The 20663-nt window shown below is 40.0% G+C and overlaps 1 protein-coding gene across 2 annotated transcripts; it reads right to left on the reverse strand.

Annotated features, from left to right (window-relative positions):
• Nucleotides 1–225: 225 nt before the first annotated feature.
• Nucleotides 226–19648, reverse strand: LOC111597245 (fasciculation and elongation protein zeta-2). Of its 2 annotated transcripts, XM_023311842.2 has the most exons (6): nt 19312–19648; nt 18572–19212; nt 1409–1872; nt 1123–1338; nt 956–1045; nt 226–368 (listed from the first exon to the last, which is right to left on the reverse strand). In XM_023311842.2, exons 2-6 carry the CDS (start codon nt 19114–19116, stop codon nt 286–288), a joined length of 1398 nt encoding a protein of 465 aa, XP_023167610.2. In that variant the 5' UTR covers nt 19117–19212; nt 19312–19648; the 3' UTR covers nt 226–285. The 2 variants fall into 2 exon arrangements, with proteins under 2 accessions (XP_023167610.2, XP_023167609.2); XM_023311841.2 differs by having other exon boundaries at nt 18572–19648.
• Nucleotides 19649–20663: the final 1015 nt, after the last annotated feature.

Consider the following 20663-nt stretch of genomic DNA (forward strand, 5'->3'; position numbering starts at 1 on the left):
TAGCGAGAGGGCTTTAGTTAGTGGGTCTTTGTGGATCATAGCGAATATATTATTCGCATATCTTGCATATATAATATATATATTATTTAAAGGTATATAATATAAACTAAACATTTAATTAAATATAATATAATATATAATATATACTCGTATAAACACAGACAGAGAGATAGAGCGTATATTTTGTTTTTTTTTTGTTGTTTTTGTTTTTGTTGCTGTTGTTGCTGCTGTTATTGTTGTTGTTGTTGTTGTTGTTGTTGTTGCTGTTGCTTGTTGTTTATTCATTTATGTGGGACAGAGCACCTTCAAAATGTAATCCGTCAAGAGCGTCGGCACTGTTGGACTATCCTCATTTATAGCCTTGAGTACTGCAAGCGAAAAATAGAGAAAAGCTTAAGACATATTTTTGATATTCAGATATATAGGTATGCGTAAGACTTTGATATGCTTTTGAGCACTGTCTAACAGCATAAATTTGGCACAGCTTAGACTGCCTTGCTGCATTTCGATAGCAGCTTCATTCTTCATTCATTGTTTAAGCCTCAAATCGATCTATAAAACGTTGCATTTCTAGCCACATCCAAAACTTGTAGAAAGATTTATGTTTACTTGATATGTAGAATACATTTAGATAATATCTAAGATAAAGCCTTGATGCTTGCTGTACTGAATGCAAATTTACACTATTTCAAGGCCTCTCTGATATGTCTGCTAGTTGAGGTAAGTTCATGAGCCGCATGGGGCATACTCGGTAGCAGGAAATACATAGCTTAATCAATATGTTTTCTTTCTGATCTATAATCGATAAGTTATGATGCCTCAGACACGCCCATCCATGCCACATCCTAAGGTTACAAGTTTCGTTGAAGTGCCCTTCAAGTTGTATACTGTTGATCTTCTGGGAATATCAATCGTTTATTCCCCGATTGTTCCTCCTGCTGCTTGTTGCACTTACTTTTGATCAAGACCTGCAAGGATTGATTGTTGGGTGTGCCATTCTCCAGATGATAGGGTATGACTGTAGTCAAGTATTTGGGCTCCGGGCCTGCATTGAGAATGCAAAATGAGCATTAGCACAGAATTCTATATATATATACACATATATATCAGATTTGGATATACCTTGGAATTTGCCGCGCTTCTTCTCGACATGGTATTGTCGCCGCTTGTTCTGGACTGCCAGCAGCAGAGATATGAAGGAGTTCTTCAGCTCCTTCTCATATTCGAGCTCGTCGCGCAGCGCCAGCTCGTTGATCAGAGTCTCGCTCAGCTCCTGGATGAGCATCTCCATTTCCATGTACAGCTCGTTTAGCTGTGTGCTGCTCAAGTATTGCAGCTCTACAACAGATGAACAAGAAGTGCAAGTAGCTTTAGCTAAAGCAAATATATGTGTGATCTAAAGACTTACTCTCTGCATAGAGCGGAGCGCCGAGCACCTCGCGCGCCTTCTCAATGACCTCCGAATCGCAGTTCTCGGGCTCATCCAGCGGACTCTCGGCCTCATCCATTATATCATCGATCTCCTTGATCACCTCCTCCACGGTCTTAATGGGATGATCGTCGGCATCCCCGTTCAAGCCGTTCAAGATCAATGCGTGCATATCCAAATCATTGGCCACCGCCTCATCCTCGCTGGCCAAGTCGTTAAACTCATCCACTGGAGTCTGTGGATCGAATCTGTTCAACTGTTGTTGCTGTTGATTCTGTTGCTGCTGCTGCTGCTGCTGCATCTGATTGCGCTGCTGTTGCTGCTGCTGCTTTGTACGGCTCTGACCCAGGTTGAGGGTCGGCATGTGCATCTGGCGAGTGTAAGACTTGGACCAGTCGATGGGCAGAATATTGCCAAAGTTTCCAGTTATGGTCCACCACATTCTGCAAGATGATGATCAACAAATATCAGAAATATATACATATAGAAGAAGAAGAAAATCACTCTAAGAAGCAGCTCGAACTTAATAAAAATTGAATAAAGGAGGCAAAAGGTAGAAGTGAGAGAATGATAACTGAAAGACAGAGACAAGTCAGTAGAGGGAAACCAAAAAAACAGAGAGAGAGAAGGAGAAGAGGTAAGGAGAGAGAGAGTGTTAGAAAGGGAAAGGTAAAACGGGAGAGAGCGAGAGGAAGAATGAGATAAAAAGCAAGAGGGGAAGAAGGCGAAAGAGAGAGAGAGACAGAGAGAGAGAAAGAAAGGCAGAGAGAAAGAAAGAGACAAAGTAGGAAAGTTGATGTCTCTTTCTTTCTCTGTTTCATTCTTTCTGCGAGAGAGAGGGAAACACGTAGACAGAGGATTGGAGAATAAGAGAGACAGAGGGAGAAAGCGATAGAGCGAAATTAGAAGAGCTAAAGACTAGTAGTTCAGAGAGAGAGAGAGAGCACGATAGATATATACAAAGATCGCGAGAGAAGACGAGAGAGAGAAAAAGAAAGAGAGAGAGAGAGAGAGACACAAATACAGAGAAAGAGAGAGTGAATAGAAAGGAAGACAGATAGAAATGAAGAGACAGAGAAAGGAAGATTGAAGTTATTGAAAGAGAGAGAGAGAGAGAGAGGGAAAAAAGGAGAGATCACAAGAGAGAAACCCCAGGAGCAAAGGGATTCATCCCAGAAATGAAGGAAAGGAAAAAGAAATGATTCAAAACAAGGAAATCTTCTCTAAGATCTTAAGAGTATTGGCACTGGGCAAATAGATATGGCCCAATTCAGTCCGCAGATCGAGAATATATATAGACTTAAAGCTGCCAGCTGTCACTGGGGCGAATGGAATTTGTCTCAACTATTTGGTAAAACTATTTAAAAAGTACTTAAGATTTGCCCCACTGCGATTTTGTTTTAGTTTTCGCTTATTTCTGCTCATTTCGCACCAGTGGGTCAGCGCTTTTTGGTGGTGTGGCGGTAGGTGGTGGGCGTTGGGTGGTTCCATAAATTGAAATGCACATTTTTAATGGCCCCTGTGCCGGCGCCCGGTGGAATTTTGTTGGCTATTTATTCCGGATGAGTAAATGCCGCCCACTCCAAGAGGAGCAACAAAAGGCAGCGATTGGCGCAAGCTGTGTGGTGCAATGTGGTGCCACTTACAGCCACAAAAACAAAGAAAAGGGCAGCAGCGAGAAAAAGTGGCACAATAAACTGAGAAGTGCCTTGGCGACGGCTTACAAGACGAGGAGGCTAAGTAAGCAGCTGGCAACGATTAAGCGGGCCAAAGCAGTTTGCTTGGCTGGCTGGGTGGTTGGGTGGTGGGGTGGTTGGGTGGTTGCCTTGCACTGGTTGCTGTCTCGGCTAAGCGCCTGATAAAATGCCCCATTAGACAGGCCCCAACGCACGAGCCATGCAAATGAGATGCAATTAAGATGGCAGCTGAGATTGCAGAGGGAAACCAGCCAAGTGAAAACGATTGGGAATGAAACAGTGACAGAGTCTCTCTCGCTCGCTCTCCTTCTCTCACACCCACTAAGATTTACTTCGCCAAATGTGTTTGCTAATGCTAGAGTAACGTCTAGGCATAAGTAGTAGCAGGAAAGCAGCATGCACGGAACAATTGGGAAATGAAACAGCGGAGCATGTGCGATTAAAAGTTACTCTATAATTCGATAGCAATGCAAAGAGAGCTTCGCAGTGCACTAGTATGTGTACAGTAATACCCTGTAACTGTAAATTGATGACAAATTGGAAAGGAATGAAGAAACAATTGGAAACGAAACAGTCGAATTGATGCAAGCAAATGCAAGAATTCTTTTGAATGCTTTACTAGTGCACGCCCTGTAACCTGATTCCAATTCTGATTGCACATAAAACGCTGCTGCAACGGAACAATGGGAAATGAAACAGACCAGAAAGCTGCTTGCAATTGAGAAAGAAACAAAAGCCACTGATGGATAGCGAGTGCTGCAAATGAAAGTGAAACAGTTGAGTCTTCAACTGAAAGATATCCCAGCATGTAATCAAGGCAATTGAAATGTTATGGCAACAGTTGTCAGGCTGGCAAATACCCTGTAAAAAGTTGCCCAAGTGAAAGCCGAAAGAGCCAGACTAGAGACACTGCTCAAGCAACAGAAACAGAAGATGCTATCGAGAGAGCTTGACCTAAAGATACCCTTCAACTACAACTTGTGTTATGCTCGAATTGATATACCCTACATCAGAGATGTACTTAGGCGCAGGGTATGCAAATTTATGTCTCAAGTTGCAATTGGCATTTTGCCCAGACTCTTTCTCCACGCGCAGCTCGTCAGACAGTTTGTCTGCTTTTGAGATAGAAATTTAGAGAGAGAGAGAGAGAGAGAGAGAGAGAGGGAGAGAGAGAGAGAGCATGTAAATGGTGTGTGTGGCACAGTTGCTATCAAGTTTCACGATCAATGCCAATCACTTAATTGTCAGCATTTCGGTTTTATGTTACTCTGCAATTGTCGGTTGCTTCTGCTCGCAATTATTCATGCTCTACATTTGAGCAATTGCTTTGGGTGTCGTTGCTGTAGTTGTTAATTAGCTGATGTTGTTCGCCACTGATGATCATCGTCGTGATGAGCATTTCACGCTTGAGCGAGCAGCACAATCTCAACTGCCTTCGGTGATAATGAAGCTGATTATGATGTAGTTGTAGCTCGATAGCTATGCGAGTTTTTTAGCCAAGAGCCAGCGTGTAGAGAGTCTGACGAGTTTGCTTGTAATAAGACTCGTTTAAACAGATTGCGACGAGACGTAGCTTGTAGCTTTGAGTAAGCTATTTAACAACGAGTTGATGCTTTGCAAAAGAGTACGAATAACAACGAGTAGTCTCTATAATAACTAGCAGCTTGAATAGCAACGAGTAACTTTTATAGCTATGAGTAGCTTCTATAACAGCGACAGCAATGAGTAGGTTCTAAAGCAGCGAGTAAATGCGATTATCTACTCGTTGCTGTGTTCTATAGCAACGAGTAGCTTCTATAGCAGCGACAGCAATGGGTAGGTTCTCTATTGGTCTCTATATTAACGAGTAGGTTCTATAATAATATATATAGTATAGTAGCTATAGTAGCTTCAATAGCAAAGACTAGCAGCGATAGTAACGAGTAGGTTCTAAAGCAGCGAGTATCGTCTATGTCAACGAGTAGCTGCTATAACAACTAGTTCTAGCAACGAGTAGGTATAATAGGAACTTGCAGCTCCTCTAGCAACGAGTAGCTTCATTAGCAACGAGAGGAGAGAATTTATATAAATTTTAGTCGTTTATAACGAGTAACTTATGACGAGCTAAAGATCTAGAAAGCTGTTGATACAAGTAACTTTGAACGAATTATAGCAAGCACTAGCTACTAACGAGTAATTTATAACGATTTACTTATGGCACGTAATTAGAAATGAATTTGTTCTGCAAATAGCTCGAGCAGATCAGCTTAGGCCGGGCTTATTCAAGTAACGAAGAAACAATTTGCCACACGCCATTGACCCATCAATCAAGCGAGCTGACCCGGCCTATTCTATACTATATTACAGACTTGTGCATCCGATTAGCCACGAGCGTCTTCTACGCCCACGCCCAGCACCAGAGCGAGGCTCGTTGGCAGCTCGTTGCAATTTCATGTTGTGAAATTCTGACATTTTATGACGCTCGTGTTAGGAATTTTTGGCATTTCCTAGTGTTTTTATTTGCATTTTTATTTCCATTCTCATTTCGTGTGACTGCCTGTTTCGTTTAGCTGGAAGTGAGTTATTTCTTGTGCTCCTCTTTTTTCTCTTTCATAAATTGCTTTCAATGTGCTTTTCTGCTTGCTTTCTGTAAATACAAACTGCTAAAATAAAAGCAAGTGAATCGAGTTGCCGCATCGTAATGTCCCAGTTAAAATATAACCTTGTTGAATTGTTGAGCAGGTAATCGGTAATCGGTAATCGATAATCGATAATCGATCATCGATAGTTGTTGAGCGACAATCGAAAATTCATAATCAATAAACGATCACTAGCAACTAAATGCATAATCGATGACTGCTTATCGATAATCGATTACTGAATATAGAGGAGCTTAATCAATCAGCGATTACTGATAATCGATCATCGATAATTGATCACAGAAAATCGAGAACCGATAGCTATTAATTAGTTTAATCAATCACTGAGTACTCAGTAATAAACAATCGATAGTCGATAATTAATAACCGATAACCAGGAATTACTTTTAACTGCTTATCGATAATCGATTATATGATAGTTCGATAAACGACAATCGATAATTAGTGACTATTTGCAATAAGAACTTCAACACGTTTACTCAACTGATAGACGATTTGCCGATCAGGCATATAAATTCTATATATTTCATAGAAAAGTCGTTTTTCCATTTGATGTTTACAAATAGCAACGTAAATAAATAAAACGTCGAGGATGCTGCACATACGACCACAAAATACCCTGTAATGTAGGAGGCAAAAGAGCCAAGCATATTAGCTTCATACTTTGTGGTGCATAATCGAATAAGTGTGTTCGATTCCAGACGTTCCGCTAATATTTTTACGTTATTTACGTGCACATGGAAAGTTCAAGAAAATTCTTATCAGACTTTGTGAAGTTGGACTGTGCGGCGCACATTTACAGGGTATATACTAAGCAAACAAAAAATCAGCAGCAGCAGCAAAGATGAAAAATGTGCGAAACAAGCGAAACGAGCAAATCGTTGGCGACACTCGGAAAAATGCGTCAGGTAAATGAATGTGTGTGCGCAGACACACCAACACACCCACACACACACACACACACACCTCTAGCCATACAGCTATATACATGTACATCTATGAATATATATCTATATATGCATACGTCAATGGTGCATGGGGTTGGCAGACTGCGGCATGTGTCGAGGCCGCCATTTAATTTATATGTAGGTCTCTACAGCACACACATCGATATATATATAAATATACATATATATATGGAGATATATATATATTTATAAGTAAATTCTTATATATAAATTTGTGTGGGCTAAATATTTGGAGCGACGATCGGCGTTTGCGTGCACTTGGCAAATGAAATTGTGAATGAAACAAGCTGAAAGTGATTTGCTCTCAAGCTGATTAGCCACTTTTTGTAAGTGTTGTAAAACGCATTGGGAAAACAAGTAGGACGACTTCAGTTGGTGGGCTACGACTAGCAGATACCCTGAACTACGACAAAGCCGCAAATGGCAGAAGATACCAAAGATATCGATTCCTTGCAAACTTATCGATCATTTATTTGCTACAGACAAGCAGCTCGTACAGCTGGTTAAGCCTAACTCCACTCCACAGCTTATTGACTCGACTATAAATCGTACTATGTATATACAGGTATATACCTGCATGATTTCCATCGATTTCCTTAGCAATGCAACAGAATTTGCCCACATTCGCATAAGCGAAAACACTTGATAAGGAATCCAGAACGCATCACTTGATATACGATAAAACACTTCCGCTCTACGCCCCAGAAATGAATATGTAAGCATTAAATACACATATATATTCATATATATATATATATATATATATATATATATATATATATATGCGATGTCTTTAGCAGCTCAAACAATTTCAGCTGAAATTATTAAAGAAATTTTCCAAGCATAATAACGTTGCTGCTGTCTATGATGTCATTGATACTTGGCTCGCTAGGCGTTTCAGAGGCAAGTCTGATATTATATCATATATGTAAAAATATATATTATAATATAATAGCTTTTCTTTGTCTCTAATTTCTAATATATTAATATCTACAGCTGAGCTAAGCCGAAGCTGTTTGCATCTTAGTTTGAGGCTTTTAAAAACTAAATCGATTTTTGTTATCGATTTCAATATCAGTTTGCTGAAGGTATGCACACACATTGTTTTTTTTAAATATTTAAAAATATTTAAAAATATTTTTAAAAAATTTTAAGCAAATTTTGTGTAGAAAAATCACAACAAATTGAACTCGTAAGTGCGAATAGGTGTCTAGTTTTCCGAAGTATTTCGTAACTGAATTCATTCAGTTAAAGTTAAAATTTTTATTTCAATTTTTTGCTTTTTTTTATTATTTTGTTATTTAAAAATCGGGACAAACTGCTAAAATTACAGTTCTAATCGCTTGTTTTTTTTTTTTTTTGTTTAGTTTTGAACGCATTTCGGTCGACTTTTGGGTAAGTTTTCCATTTGCCCCCATTCCAACGCTTAGGCACACTTCTCACATATAAATTTCCATCAACGCCGCAATTAAGACATCAATTTTTGTGTTGCTTTCTCGATTAGCGCATAATTCTCGGGGCACTATTTATATAGATCACATCTCCCATTGAAATCAACGCAACGAACAAACGATTGAGCCCTGAACTCTACTTTCGACATGCTGCACGAGTGTTATCTGCCTCAACCCTGACCTGATGTGATCGAATCTGTGTGTGTGTGTGTGTGTGTGTGTGTGTGTGTGTGTGTGTGTGTGTGTGTGTGTGTGTGTGTGTGTGTGTGTGTGTGTGTGTGTGTGTGTGTGTGTGTGTGTGTGTGTGTGGCTGTTGATATGCATGAGGCATATGTTTGGCTTGTGTGCAGCGACAATTAGCAGCTAAATTTCAGCAGCAAAAAATTCATTTTTTATTTCGCTTCCCATTGAAAATAGCAACTCGGGGTATATTCTTTGAGTGCACAACTATGTAACAGTTATAAACATATATATATATATATATATATATATATACATTGATCAGAATGACAAACTGTCGTTGTAACTATGTTCGTCCTTCCATGCGTATTCAAGGAACTCAAAAGTCACAAAATCTAAGAAGTCACTATAGACTATATATGCTATATACAAGCATGCCTTAGTCAGCAACAGTCTATAATTTATCAACCCATTTACCCTTTATGCCTCATTTTAGCTATACTTTCGATTATCTATAGTTTCTTTTGCTACCCTCTGCCACATCCTTGGCATCTTCTAGTCGGTCACTTCCGCCTAAAGCATGTTTACTTGTGTTGTTTGTTTGTTGGTAGGGCAACGCCCACGAAATGAGCTCATGGCCACGCCCATATTGTGGCCAATTCCATTGTTCCGCTGCCCAATTGCCATATGAAAATTAATGCGTAAATATTTTAATGAATTTTAATTGCGGTACTTAGATAACGCAATCAATTTGTGTCCAGCTGATGAATCAGACAACAGCGCCGTCTTCATCACGATCACGATCATCATGATGATTGCGATTAGCATGATCATGATGAATATTCAGTCGCCAACGCTCGTCGCATTTCATTCACTTGACTTCACTTCGTTTCGCCCACGCAACATTTGACGTTTTCCTCTTCTTCTTCTTCGGCTTCTTCCTCTTTTTATATTTTGTTTCGTCTTGCATTTAATTGTGCTTGGCATCTCTTTAATGTATGTCTTCTTCTTTCTTCTGGCCTATTGTATTATTTCTTTAACTTATTTTGTATTTTAATTTTACTTTCCTGCTGTCCCAACAACTTTCTAAAACTCAAAACACAAAAGAAGCTGCTGGGCAACTCGCGACGTAGATTCGCTTGTCTCAAAAACAATTTCAGTGCAAATACACTGTACGAAAATGCAGTTTACTTTACTATGAATAGCCTCAAGCTTTCTCAATTTCTCTATCTCTTACTTCCCTCTCTCTCTCATTAGCTCTTTCAGTCTAGCCACACTGCTCTCTTACTCTCTTTCTCTCTCTCATTATCTCTTTGTTTTTTCATGCTTCTCTTTCGTTATCTCTCTCTCCCTCTTCTCTCCATCTCTCATACTTCTCTCTCTCTATCTCTATTATTATTCATAATTCTCTCTCTCTCTCTCTGTTTCTATATACTCTTATATATTTTCCCTCTCTCTCTCTCTCTCTCTCTCTTTATACCTCTCTCTATCTCTCTTTCTTTCCATATTTTTCTCTCTCTCTCTATCTTTTTTTCTATACTTCCCTCTCTCTGTCTCTCTCTCTCTGTCTTAGGTTCCCTCTGTCTCTACCCTTCTATAGTTATCTTTGTCTCTCTCTCTCTCTCTCACTCTCTGTCTTCTCTTGTCTCTTCTACTCCCCCACTCTCTTCTCTCTCTCCTCTTTCTTGTCTTTATATCTTTCTTCTGATTTATCTTTCCTTCCAGCTTTCTACTTTCTCTTCTTTCCTTTAACTCTCGCTGTTTCTCTCTCTCTCTCTCTCTCTTTTCCTCTCTCTCTTTACTGCTCTCATCCCTTCTGTCATGCTTGAACCAGGCCAAAGATGACGACCATAAAAAGTAATTCGAATGCCCAAGCAAAGGAAAGCAAGAAAGATCAACTTCAACTCATTGAAGACAAGTTCACCATTAGCTCCACATATCCAGGTATTTAAATACATATATATAGCCATGTATGTATGTGTATAGGCTCGTATTCCAATGCCTAATAAATTGGTTCCCTTGATTAATTGTGAAAAAGGCATTCCATGGGCCAATTAGCATAATATTCAAAGTGTTGTTGCTGTCTTTTATTTGAATTATAAATAGTTTATGCAACATTTTAGCCATGGTTGGATGTTAAAGCCCCCGCTTCGATAATGAATCGAGGGATTGGGCCTCTGCTCCACGCGGCGCCGCTGCGGTTCGTTCACACGAGTTTTCACTCAAGCGCAGCGCTACATTCACATGTTTTATTTTCGGCACTAGTCGCAAAGGGATGGAGAGAGAGGGGCAGGGAGAGGGAGGCCGAGAGTGGGAGCATGACAAATTCTGTATGCTCTGCCAATGAATTGCAGGCTGAGTGCTGTCTAAAGCCTTAGTAATCGAGCGCCCTTCAGCTTGATGACTTTGATATGAATCATAAAAGCGTAAAACTGCATAAAAAACACAAAAGCTTTGTCAACTTGTTGCCAACAATCTGACATAGCTGTAAGGCCACAAAGTTAGAGTAAGAGAGAGAGAGGGAGAGGCGCAGCAAACATTTCTTCAACATTTCATTGTGCATTGTGCAAGAGTGTGAAAGTTTTAGCTGCTCCCCACATTACGTTGATATTGCTCAAATACCTCGACATGAATTATAAATAAATAACAAATAATGCACATAAATATAGATATATACAGAGTTAAATATATATATATATATATAAATATGATGCTGGATTACGTTTGGGAAAACTGAGACCGAAACTAAGCACGAAAATGCATGGCAAACACATCAAAGCGCATTCTAAATTTAGTTCTTCACACTTTGCGTTGGCACCACACAACGAGCTGCTAAGATACAGATACAAAGATACACAGATACACGGATGCACAGATACGGATGCACAAAATGAGGACAACAGCAGTGACAAACGCCTCATAACATTCGTATCAGTCCCTAAGGGGCTTCAAGGCTGATTTTTAGTAGTTTTTTTTTTATTTAAATTTTTAATTATTTTGCTCGTTCACAAGCTGCAAAGCGAGCATATTGCTTTGTTGAACAGTCATTGACTACTAGATATATATAGACTAGATCAGCATGATTAAGAAATGTATATTTCACAATATTTAGCTTCTTTAAGCTGCCACAAATGGGCTGCTTATACCCGCTCAACAGCTGCAAAGAGTATATTGGCTTTGTGCAATGTCCGTCTGGCTGTTCACAAGCCACTACCGATGCTAGAGACTAGTGCAATTTGCTAGCATTTAGTAATATATATACCAGATATAGACCTCTTCAGATTTTGACTGTGTTGGAATTGTGAACGGGTATTATTCAGTCGGTGCTATTAGCTCACTTGTTATTTAATATTTTTCTATGCTTGATTTGAACATTGTTATTGTTGTTGTTAAAATTGTGGTTTATTTTATAGTTATTCCCCCCCCTCCCTCTCTCTACCCCTTTTTTTGTTGCTTATAAATAGGCCATTAGCAGCGAGAGGGCCAAGCGGCAGTGAAGCCAAATGAGCTTCGTAACTGTTGTCAGTTATGTGGCCCATAAATGCGAATGGCCCAAACGGCAAATGCGACCAAAAAGAGAAGGAAAACCAGCGAAACCAAAAATAACAACTATTTTGATCGCCCCTTAATGATCATTATGCAGCCAATCAATCAAGCCCAGCACGCATAACTCAAATCCCACTGGCGATCGCCGTTGCCGACAAATTGTCCAGAAAGTGCTCATAGAGCAGCGCAGAATTGAACTCCATTTGGCCTGCTGAGCTAATTTGACTATGATTAATCGAGTTGCTGAACATATAAGCTATAAATACCGTTATGATGGCAGTTTATATGTATATATAGCAGCCTCTAGAAACGACTACATTTCGTTTAATTTGTCTTTCTCAGGCTAAGATTGTAACTAAAATACATTTAAATTAATTACAAAATAGGCTGATTATAATATTTGTTTCAAGTTATTTGCATTAAATTGCATTTTGAGCTCAGTCGCAATATTTTTTTTATGCACTCAAAACTCAGTCGCACTACTATTTTTATGAACAGCTATCTTTATCTATAAATTGAGTTTAGTTTAATTTAATCATTGTTGATATTTAGTATATATCTATCGAAAGGTAACAATAATCATAATAATCATAGTATATATATATATATGCACATATGAATTGGAAAAGTTAAGTTCTATTCTCTCTCAAGCTCTTCGACTTACTGCACTACTATTTTTATGAACACACTCAGTCGCACTACTATTTTTATGAACAGCTATGTTTGTCTATAAATTGATTTTAGTTTAGTTTACTTATTGTTGATATTTAATATATATCTATCGCAATGGAACAATAATCATAATAATCATATTATATATTTATATGCACATATGAATTGGAAAAGTTAAGTTCTATTTGCCAAGCTCTTCGACTTACTGCACTACTATTTTTATGAACACACTCAGTCGCACTACTATTTTTATAAAAACAACTATATACATATATATATATATATATATACATATATATATATATATATATATATATATAAATATATATACACATATGTGATATTCCCTTAGCTATTTCTGTCTTCAGTTTGAGTTGACTTATTGAATGGCTGCTCTTGTGCAGCTCTTGTCATAAATGTCGTATTGGAGAGGCTTGCCGTTGCCTTGGCAAGCCAACTAATGGGCCAGGTGAGGGCTTAGCGGGTGTGCCGGCCACTGAAGTGCCAATTCAATTTGGCACAAACCCTTTTTCAATTTCAAGCATTTATATAATTGATGCGAAACGATTCACGAAATGTTTTTGGCTTCGGGCCGCTTTGTTGCCGCCGGCTTGGCGTTGTCCTTGACAGTTATTCTTCTTCGTCTGCTGCTTCTCTTCTATCTCTCTCTCTCTCTCTCTCTCTACATATATTGCTCATTTCAAATGGCATTTACTGTTCACGTTGTTGTTTGATGATGTAATAGCCGTAGGTTAGTCGATTCGCAGTTTGAGGCTTGCGAGCCTCACTTGATTAGTCATTTTGTATCTGTATCTGTGGCTGGCATTTTGTATCTGTATCTGTATCTGTGCCTGAATCTGCATATATTAACTTGAACTGTAACTGTATCTGTATCTATATCTGTATCTGTATCTATATCTGTATCTGTCTCAATGCATCTTCAAATGAAATTGTTTCTAGTTTTACAATAACGTTTTAGCGAGTATTCACTGTATTTGTATCTTTTAATTTCGATTTCGGAGCACAGCACAATTAGCTCAAGCTCACTGCAAGAGGTTAATGTCCCTTAGCAAATTTTGCGCTTGGACAGGAAATGACTTTCAAGCAACCCCAATAACAACAACAACAACAACAACAACAACAACAACAACAACGTATCTAAACAAGGCTCTAGCAGCAGGTCTGTCAACTGCTGGCATGTATGCTGCCTCCCACTCCTACGCTTCCTCCCTCTCGCTCTCTCTCCCTCTCTCTCTCTGTGTCGCTCTGTTGCTTTCGTAACACGCATACGCCATGTTATGCTCCTGCCGCATGACTCATACGACCCTCGACCTCGCAGGGCAGTTGGGGGTTGGAGCGGCGTTTGTTGTTGCCATTGCAAAAACTACCCCCGTCTAAATTTATACAATTTGATTATTGTTCCAGTCAGTCGCCGTGTCAGGATATGTGCTGTGCTTCAAGGCTGACCCAACCGTCACCCCAACCTCTCCCTTCGCCTACCCCTGGCTGTATCTGCTTCTGTAATATGAGCTCTCAATTGGGTATTTATAGTTGGCAGGCAGTCGACTTGCATAATTGATTAAACCGAACGCACAAAAGGCAATGCGATCTGAAGTCAGGAGGCCAATGAATGCAGTAAGCGCTCTTAGCTTGGCTAAAATTAGCGAACTTCGTGTTAAAGTGAGCAGTAACAGTTAAAGTAAATGTTAAATATTGAACTGCCTGCTAAACTGTTTGCTGAGTAACATTTGACAACGACACAAAAACCCTTTCCCAGCTGTGTTGACTCCATTTTATAGCAAAGATTCAGCTGGACTTGAGCTTCGTGTCAAATATTAGCATGTAGTTAAAGTTATATTCAAGTTTAACGCATTGCGATATATTTGTAGCTTAACTGAGTGTTAAATAATAACATGATTACTAGCAGCAGCAACCACAATCGATTTTCAGTCCCCAACTGCCTGTTAAATATTAAGTGCGGTTCAAACTATACAAAATATTTGATCGCAGTGTCAAAGGTCTATTAGCTAGTCTAATAACCACAAACCACAGCTGCCTGTCAAATGTTAACACGCATTTTAACGCCAACAAAAAGATGTTGAGTTTTTCCTCCAGCCACAGACAAAGCTCTCGAATTGATTTATGGAACTCACAGCTGGCTGCTAAATGTTAACATGCGGCTGGGCGAGACAAGACGCATTTGACCACAGTGTCAAAAGTGTTTGCTCAGACATTGACAGGCAACGTGGAACTGTTCGAGTTCTGCTGCTGCATATTTATGGAGGCTGTCGGCGTGAATGGCCCACACATCATGCGAGAGGCAGGCCACGATTTACGATTTGGCTAAGAACGGGTTTTTTTCTTTTAGCCGTTTCCAAGCACGCTTCGAGGCGAGATGCAGGCAGGATTTTGGCGACAGGACATTGAACTTAGGCGCACACAAGTAGGTCGCCAGCTGGCAGCTGCTGGCCGACAGCCAGTTCCAGTTCCACTTCCAGTTCCAATTCCAATACAAATTCCAATTCCAGTTCCAGCTCCAAGCTGCGGTCAATTGCATCAGCAAAGACGAAAGAAAAATTGACACGAAATGAAAAGCAAAATGCAATCATAGAGAAAATAAAAGTTGTGTCACAAATCAGATTATGTCTAGCTGGAGGACGGTGTGCGGGGAGAAGGCAGTGGGCACTGAACAGGGGACGGTGGGGGCTGGGGGTTGGGGGTTGGGGGTTGGTCGGTGTCGCGTGTGCCGCACAGTGCGGCCAATTGACTGACCAAACCGGAAAGCCGGGGCCCACAAACTGCTGACCAACTGGCGGGTTCGAGCCATATGTGTGCATACTGTACAGTCTGGCATGGCGCATATGGTCAGCGCTTAAGTGACACAGAAATGCGACTGTTTTTTCATGTTGCCGTCACATGCAACAACAACAACAGCAACTCAACAGAATAAACTCGCAGTTAATGGTTCCATTTAAGCGCTGTGTGAAGCAAATTTGGCAAATCTCATATATCGTATGCAACTCGGGTTTATTTTTTCAAAGTTCCGCTAATCAATAAACAGAAACTGAAGATAGCAGTGGGGTGTGATCGACTAAGCAACAAACATTTGATGACGAGCCTTGAGCTTAGTTAGTTCAGCAGTTCATGAACGTTAATTCATAATCAATCGAATAGTTTAAGGAACAAATCTCTCATGAACTTGAACATGAATAAGTTCACTAGTTCAGTTTGATGATTGCTCAATTCAATGAGTGCATGAAAAATGAGCAGTGTATAAGTTCACTGGCTCATTTTGATGTAGTTGTTCAATTGAACTTGTTCCTTACAATTGACGACAGATCAATGAATATGTTAACTAGTTCATTCCAATCAATTGCACAATTTTACTTGTTCCTCACGTTCAATGGTTTATGAGCAAAGAACAGCTGATCACTAGTTCATTCCATTACATTTTTTTTTATAGAAACTTCATTATTTTCCAAATGTTTTGCTTGCAGGGCATTTGTCAGTCGAGCAGACTCAGTTAATTGATTTTCAAGTGTGTTTTTCTAAGTCATGCCTCTCGCCCAGTATAGACGGTTGTTGTTGTTGTTGCTGTGGCTATTGCGACGCAAAAATGCCGCAAAAAGTTTGCCGAGCCGCGAATGTTGCTGTTGCCGTTGCCTTTGCCGTTGCGGCTGTTCTTGTTATTTATTTATTTTATCGCCTGTGTAGAGTTACCAAAGCGTTAAGCGTGTTGCTGTTGCGGTACAACAACGTAAATGTAAAAAATGCTGCGAGACAGAAGAAGAATAGTAAGAAGAAGAATCGACAGCAGCAGCTTTCGGCGCAGAAAATACTCGACTTGGATGAGACCTTCGTCAAATGTCACACGCACACGCACACACATGCAAATGCACATGCACATGCACACATGCATGAGCAAAGACAATGCTCGACCTTCGTTCAAAACAGAACGACTGAAAGCAAGAGAGAGAGAGCATATTTTTAGTAATAGTTAACGTAAACATTGACAAAATGCTTGGCTTGCAGTACGTCACTTGACGCACTTGATGCGCAGGTAAACAAGAACAAAAACAAAAGAAATATAATGCTGACAATAACAGTAAGTTAAGCAGCGAAGCATTCACACAGCACGCTGCATCACTATACGCGGTGCGTAACAGTGAGAGCAGCACAGCTGCTGCTGAAAAAAACCAAAGCAGTTAAAGCAGTGCAATGCGCCAGCGGCATGACTGTGAGTGCGAGTGTGAGGGCAAAGGGTGCGCGCTCTCAGCGCCTAATGTTAACCAGGCGTGGGAAGCTTATAAAAAAAAATGAAAAACAAGAAGTCAAAAAGAATGGCATAGAAAGCAATAGAGAGGGGGAGTGTGAGTGCGGCTCATATTCAATAGTTGCCGTATGGTGAGACATATCAAACCTATACTAACCAAAACAAAATGCAAACGACTCATTAAATCAGTGAAGAAAACGGCATGATGAAAAGTGCTTAAGTGTTTTTATTTGTTTTGTTGATTGCCAACGATTTGCATTCAGATTTGCGTGCAGTAGAATCATTATAAATTTATACACATTATTCATTGTTTGCACTCATGAATATGTATGTATGTGCATGCGTGCGTTTGCACTAATTGATACACACGCACACACACACACACACTAACGAAAAGAGCGAATGATTCGTTAAGTTGCAGCTGATTATCAAATTTATTGACTGATGTCAGCGACAACAACACTTAGCCTGACACAGTGGCAGCACTCGCTCAGCTGCTCTCCCGCTCTCTTCCACTTATTTGGCGCTGCATGCATTTCCTGCTCTCTTAGCTTTCCAGGCAAATGCACTTACGAGTACTTTTTATCAACGGTCAACTCAGCTGCCGACGCCGACGTCGACGTCAACATCGCTGCTTCTACTGTTGTTATGATTTATGATCTACGCACTGGAAAACGAAGCCAATTTCAGCTTTTGCAATTGCTTTGCTTGACAAGCGCTGATTGCGACTTCCCCCGTCCCTTCGGCCCCACTCAACTTATCATTGAATTGTTTTGTTTTGATAAAAGGGGATTGGGGCTGCGCTTCCGCTTAGACGCTGGTCAAGGGTTGCCATTCATTCAATTGGGATGCAGCAAATGCCTCGAGATGGAAGTGCTCAAAGAGAGTAAGAGAGAGAGAGAGAGAGAGAGAGAGAGGAACACAGTCGGAGTCTTTTATCGATCCAACAATGGTGCTTCGCCCCGTCTGCTGCCGCCCACCCCCTGTCGACAGGATTACGTAGTTATTTGGCGCCAGGGTTGGTTCAGACAGGGACCGAGGGGTTGCTCAGCTGGCGCATGCGCCTTGTCCAAATGTCAAAAACATAGCCAAATGCATTTTATGTAACTTTATTAACATATATTAGAGAGAGGGAGAGGGAGAGAATGCAAACCGGTTCAGTTTAGACCAAAAAAGCTAATGAAATCCAGAGCTTTAAGACATATTTGGGCTTTAACTCGTAAGCAAAGCTTTAAATTAGATAGCAAACGCATCACAATCAAATCTGAGGACTTGCTTGAAAAAAAGCTTTGCATAAGAGTAGCTTTAAGCTTTCAGTAGCTTAGAGCTTCAAGTTCAGCTTGAGTAGATTCCAAGCATTGGAAAACTGGAAGTCAACTCTGGGAAGCTGCTCCAATCTTTATCAAAGCTTAAAGCTTGAGGAAGTATCTGACAATTAAGGCTAAGTTTGAAACTCTGAAAGCTCTTTCTGTCTTCCAGCATATCAACTATTCCAGACTTGTCTCTCTTTTAGCTTCCATCGAATCTTCTAAGCTTCTTTGATCTGTCAGATTCTTTACTCCTCCAGCTTCCAAGCTCTTCCAGTTAATCTGGTCTTCCAGCTTCTCCCTATACCCATTGAAGCGCCTAATTTAATGCCAAAGCTTTCCAGTGGCCGCTTTTAGGTGTAAAGCTCAACAACGGTTCGATCTGGATAAACTGACTTGGTTTACTTACTGGCATTCGTTCATGATCTCCTCCTGGCTGCGCACCTGAACCGGTGCCAGCTCCTCGACGTTCTCCTCGTAGTTGCCAAAGCATTTGGTGATCTTCTCATCGAACGTATTGACCAGATCCTCGAGGCTGCCGCCAAAAGTCTCCGTAAAGTTGTCCACATTGTCGCCGCCCCGCTTATCCTGGCCGGCGGCCGGGGCGTCGATCAAGCCCAGTTCCGTAAGGTTTTGCGTATTGCAATTGGGGCTAATGTTGCCACCAGCTTCAGCGCCAACGCCACTGCCAGGGCTAGCTCCACCTGCCACTGCACCATTTTTGCTGATGTGCGCATCGCGCACAGCATCCTCGAGCAGGCGCAGCTTGTCCTGCTGCTGCTTGGCGTTGCCATCCTTCTGATTCCGATTGGAGCTGAGATTCAAGTTCAGCGTGTCATTTAGTGCATTCTGATTGGAAATGAAATCGCAGCCGCCCCATTCATCCGTCTCCTCAAACTTCGCCAGTGGAGCCTCAAATTTAAGCTCGGCCATTTTGGTGCCGAGGTCACGCATGGCACGCGGCACACGCAGCTGAGAGGGGGTGGCTGGGTGGTTGCTTGCTGGCCGACTAGGATCGAGGGGGTGGGGGGAGTTCTTCAATTTAGGTGCCTGGCGAAGAAGAACGAAGCTACGATTTGTTTTTGTTACGGCCAACTTCCACGGCAAAAACACACAATCTCTCTCTCGCTCTCTCTCTCTCTCTCGCACCTGTATTGGAAAAATTTGCAACCCCTATTTGTGCACTTGTCACCCACTGCTGAGTATTTCGTAGTTCGTATTTGTATATTTTGATTGCAAATCTTTTTTTTTTTTGCTTTGCTTCTGCACCGGTTATTGTCGCACACGAAAAAATAAAGCAACTGTTAAAAAAAGACGTGCGTTGAACACTGTTTTTATTAGCTTAACACAATTTAATAAAGAACGCTAAATGTTGTTGCTACTGCTGTTGTTGTTGTTGCGCACGCGAATAAAATAAACACACAGCAGATACGAATGGACGAAACGCGCAACGCGACGGCAACGACCAGACCAAAACACAACGAAAGTTTTTTGCGACTGCACGTCAACAGTGTGACCGCATGCATAAGGCGTAAAAATGCTCAAGAAAAATCTACAATTATCGCCTATCGAAAAATACTGTAAAGATACTGCAACCAAAGCGCATTTATAATCGATTTGGATTTTGAATAAATTTATATAAATATATACATAGAATATGCATATAAATTGTATATTTTACATGTATTAAGCATTTATATGCATAAATATTTGTAAGCTACATTTGTATGAATGATAGCAAATATCGATTACTATTGAAGCGTTGTGCAACACTAAAGCACTTCGCGCCCGTTTCAAAGCCCCGCAGACTTTCCAATTGGAATACCCATCTGAAGCGAGAAGAAATTTGAAGAACAATTTCGTTTTTGTTTACATTCAGTTTTATTACAATATAAATTAATATTTATATTTAATAATACATTATTAGAGTCAGATGCCTAACGTTTTAAATTAAGTTTTAGTTTTAGTTTTTCTTTTTCTTTCTATACTGCGTAATATCGAAGCACACTTTTTTAATTTTTTTATTTAAATTGTTTAAAACAAGTTTTCTGCGGAGTCTAAAAAAAATACGATTAGTTATACCATTTTCATTCTTCATACTTTATATTTATAGTAAGTAGGACCTGTTTTTGCCCATTTTCTTAGAGAGAAATGCCATCAATAACAGAATTTAATTAATTTGTTTAAATATGTTTTTAGTTTTGCTTTTTGGGGCGGGCGATTTTGGTTAAGCTACAACAGATCTGCCACATAAGTTTCTATATATCTTTTGCAGTTTATTTTATTTTATTTTAGTTTGTTTTTTTTTTTTTTTGTTTTCAGTGTCTTTTATCGTCTTTGTTAGATAAGCATTAAATATAAAATAAATATTAGTAAATAACTTTAAAATGCTAAACAAGAAATGCATAAAAAATATTTAAAAAAAAAAACAATCTCAACTGCACTTAAAGTGTTTTTTTCTTTACGTTTCTCGCCAAAGTCGTTTCTTAAATAGATCTATT

Source organism: Drosophila hydei, unplaced genomic scaffold (genome assembly GCF_003285905.1).
Source record: "Drosophila hydei strain 15085-1641.00,03,60 unplaced genomic scaffold, DhydRS2 tig00000355-arrow-arrow-pilon, whole genome shotgun sequence".
In the NCBI taxonomy this organism is placed as follows: domain Eukaryota; kingdom Metazoa; phylum Arthropoda; class Insecta; order Diptera; family Drosophilidae; genus Drosophila; species Drosophila hydei.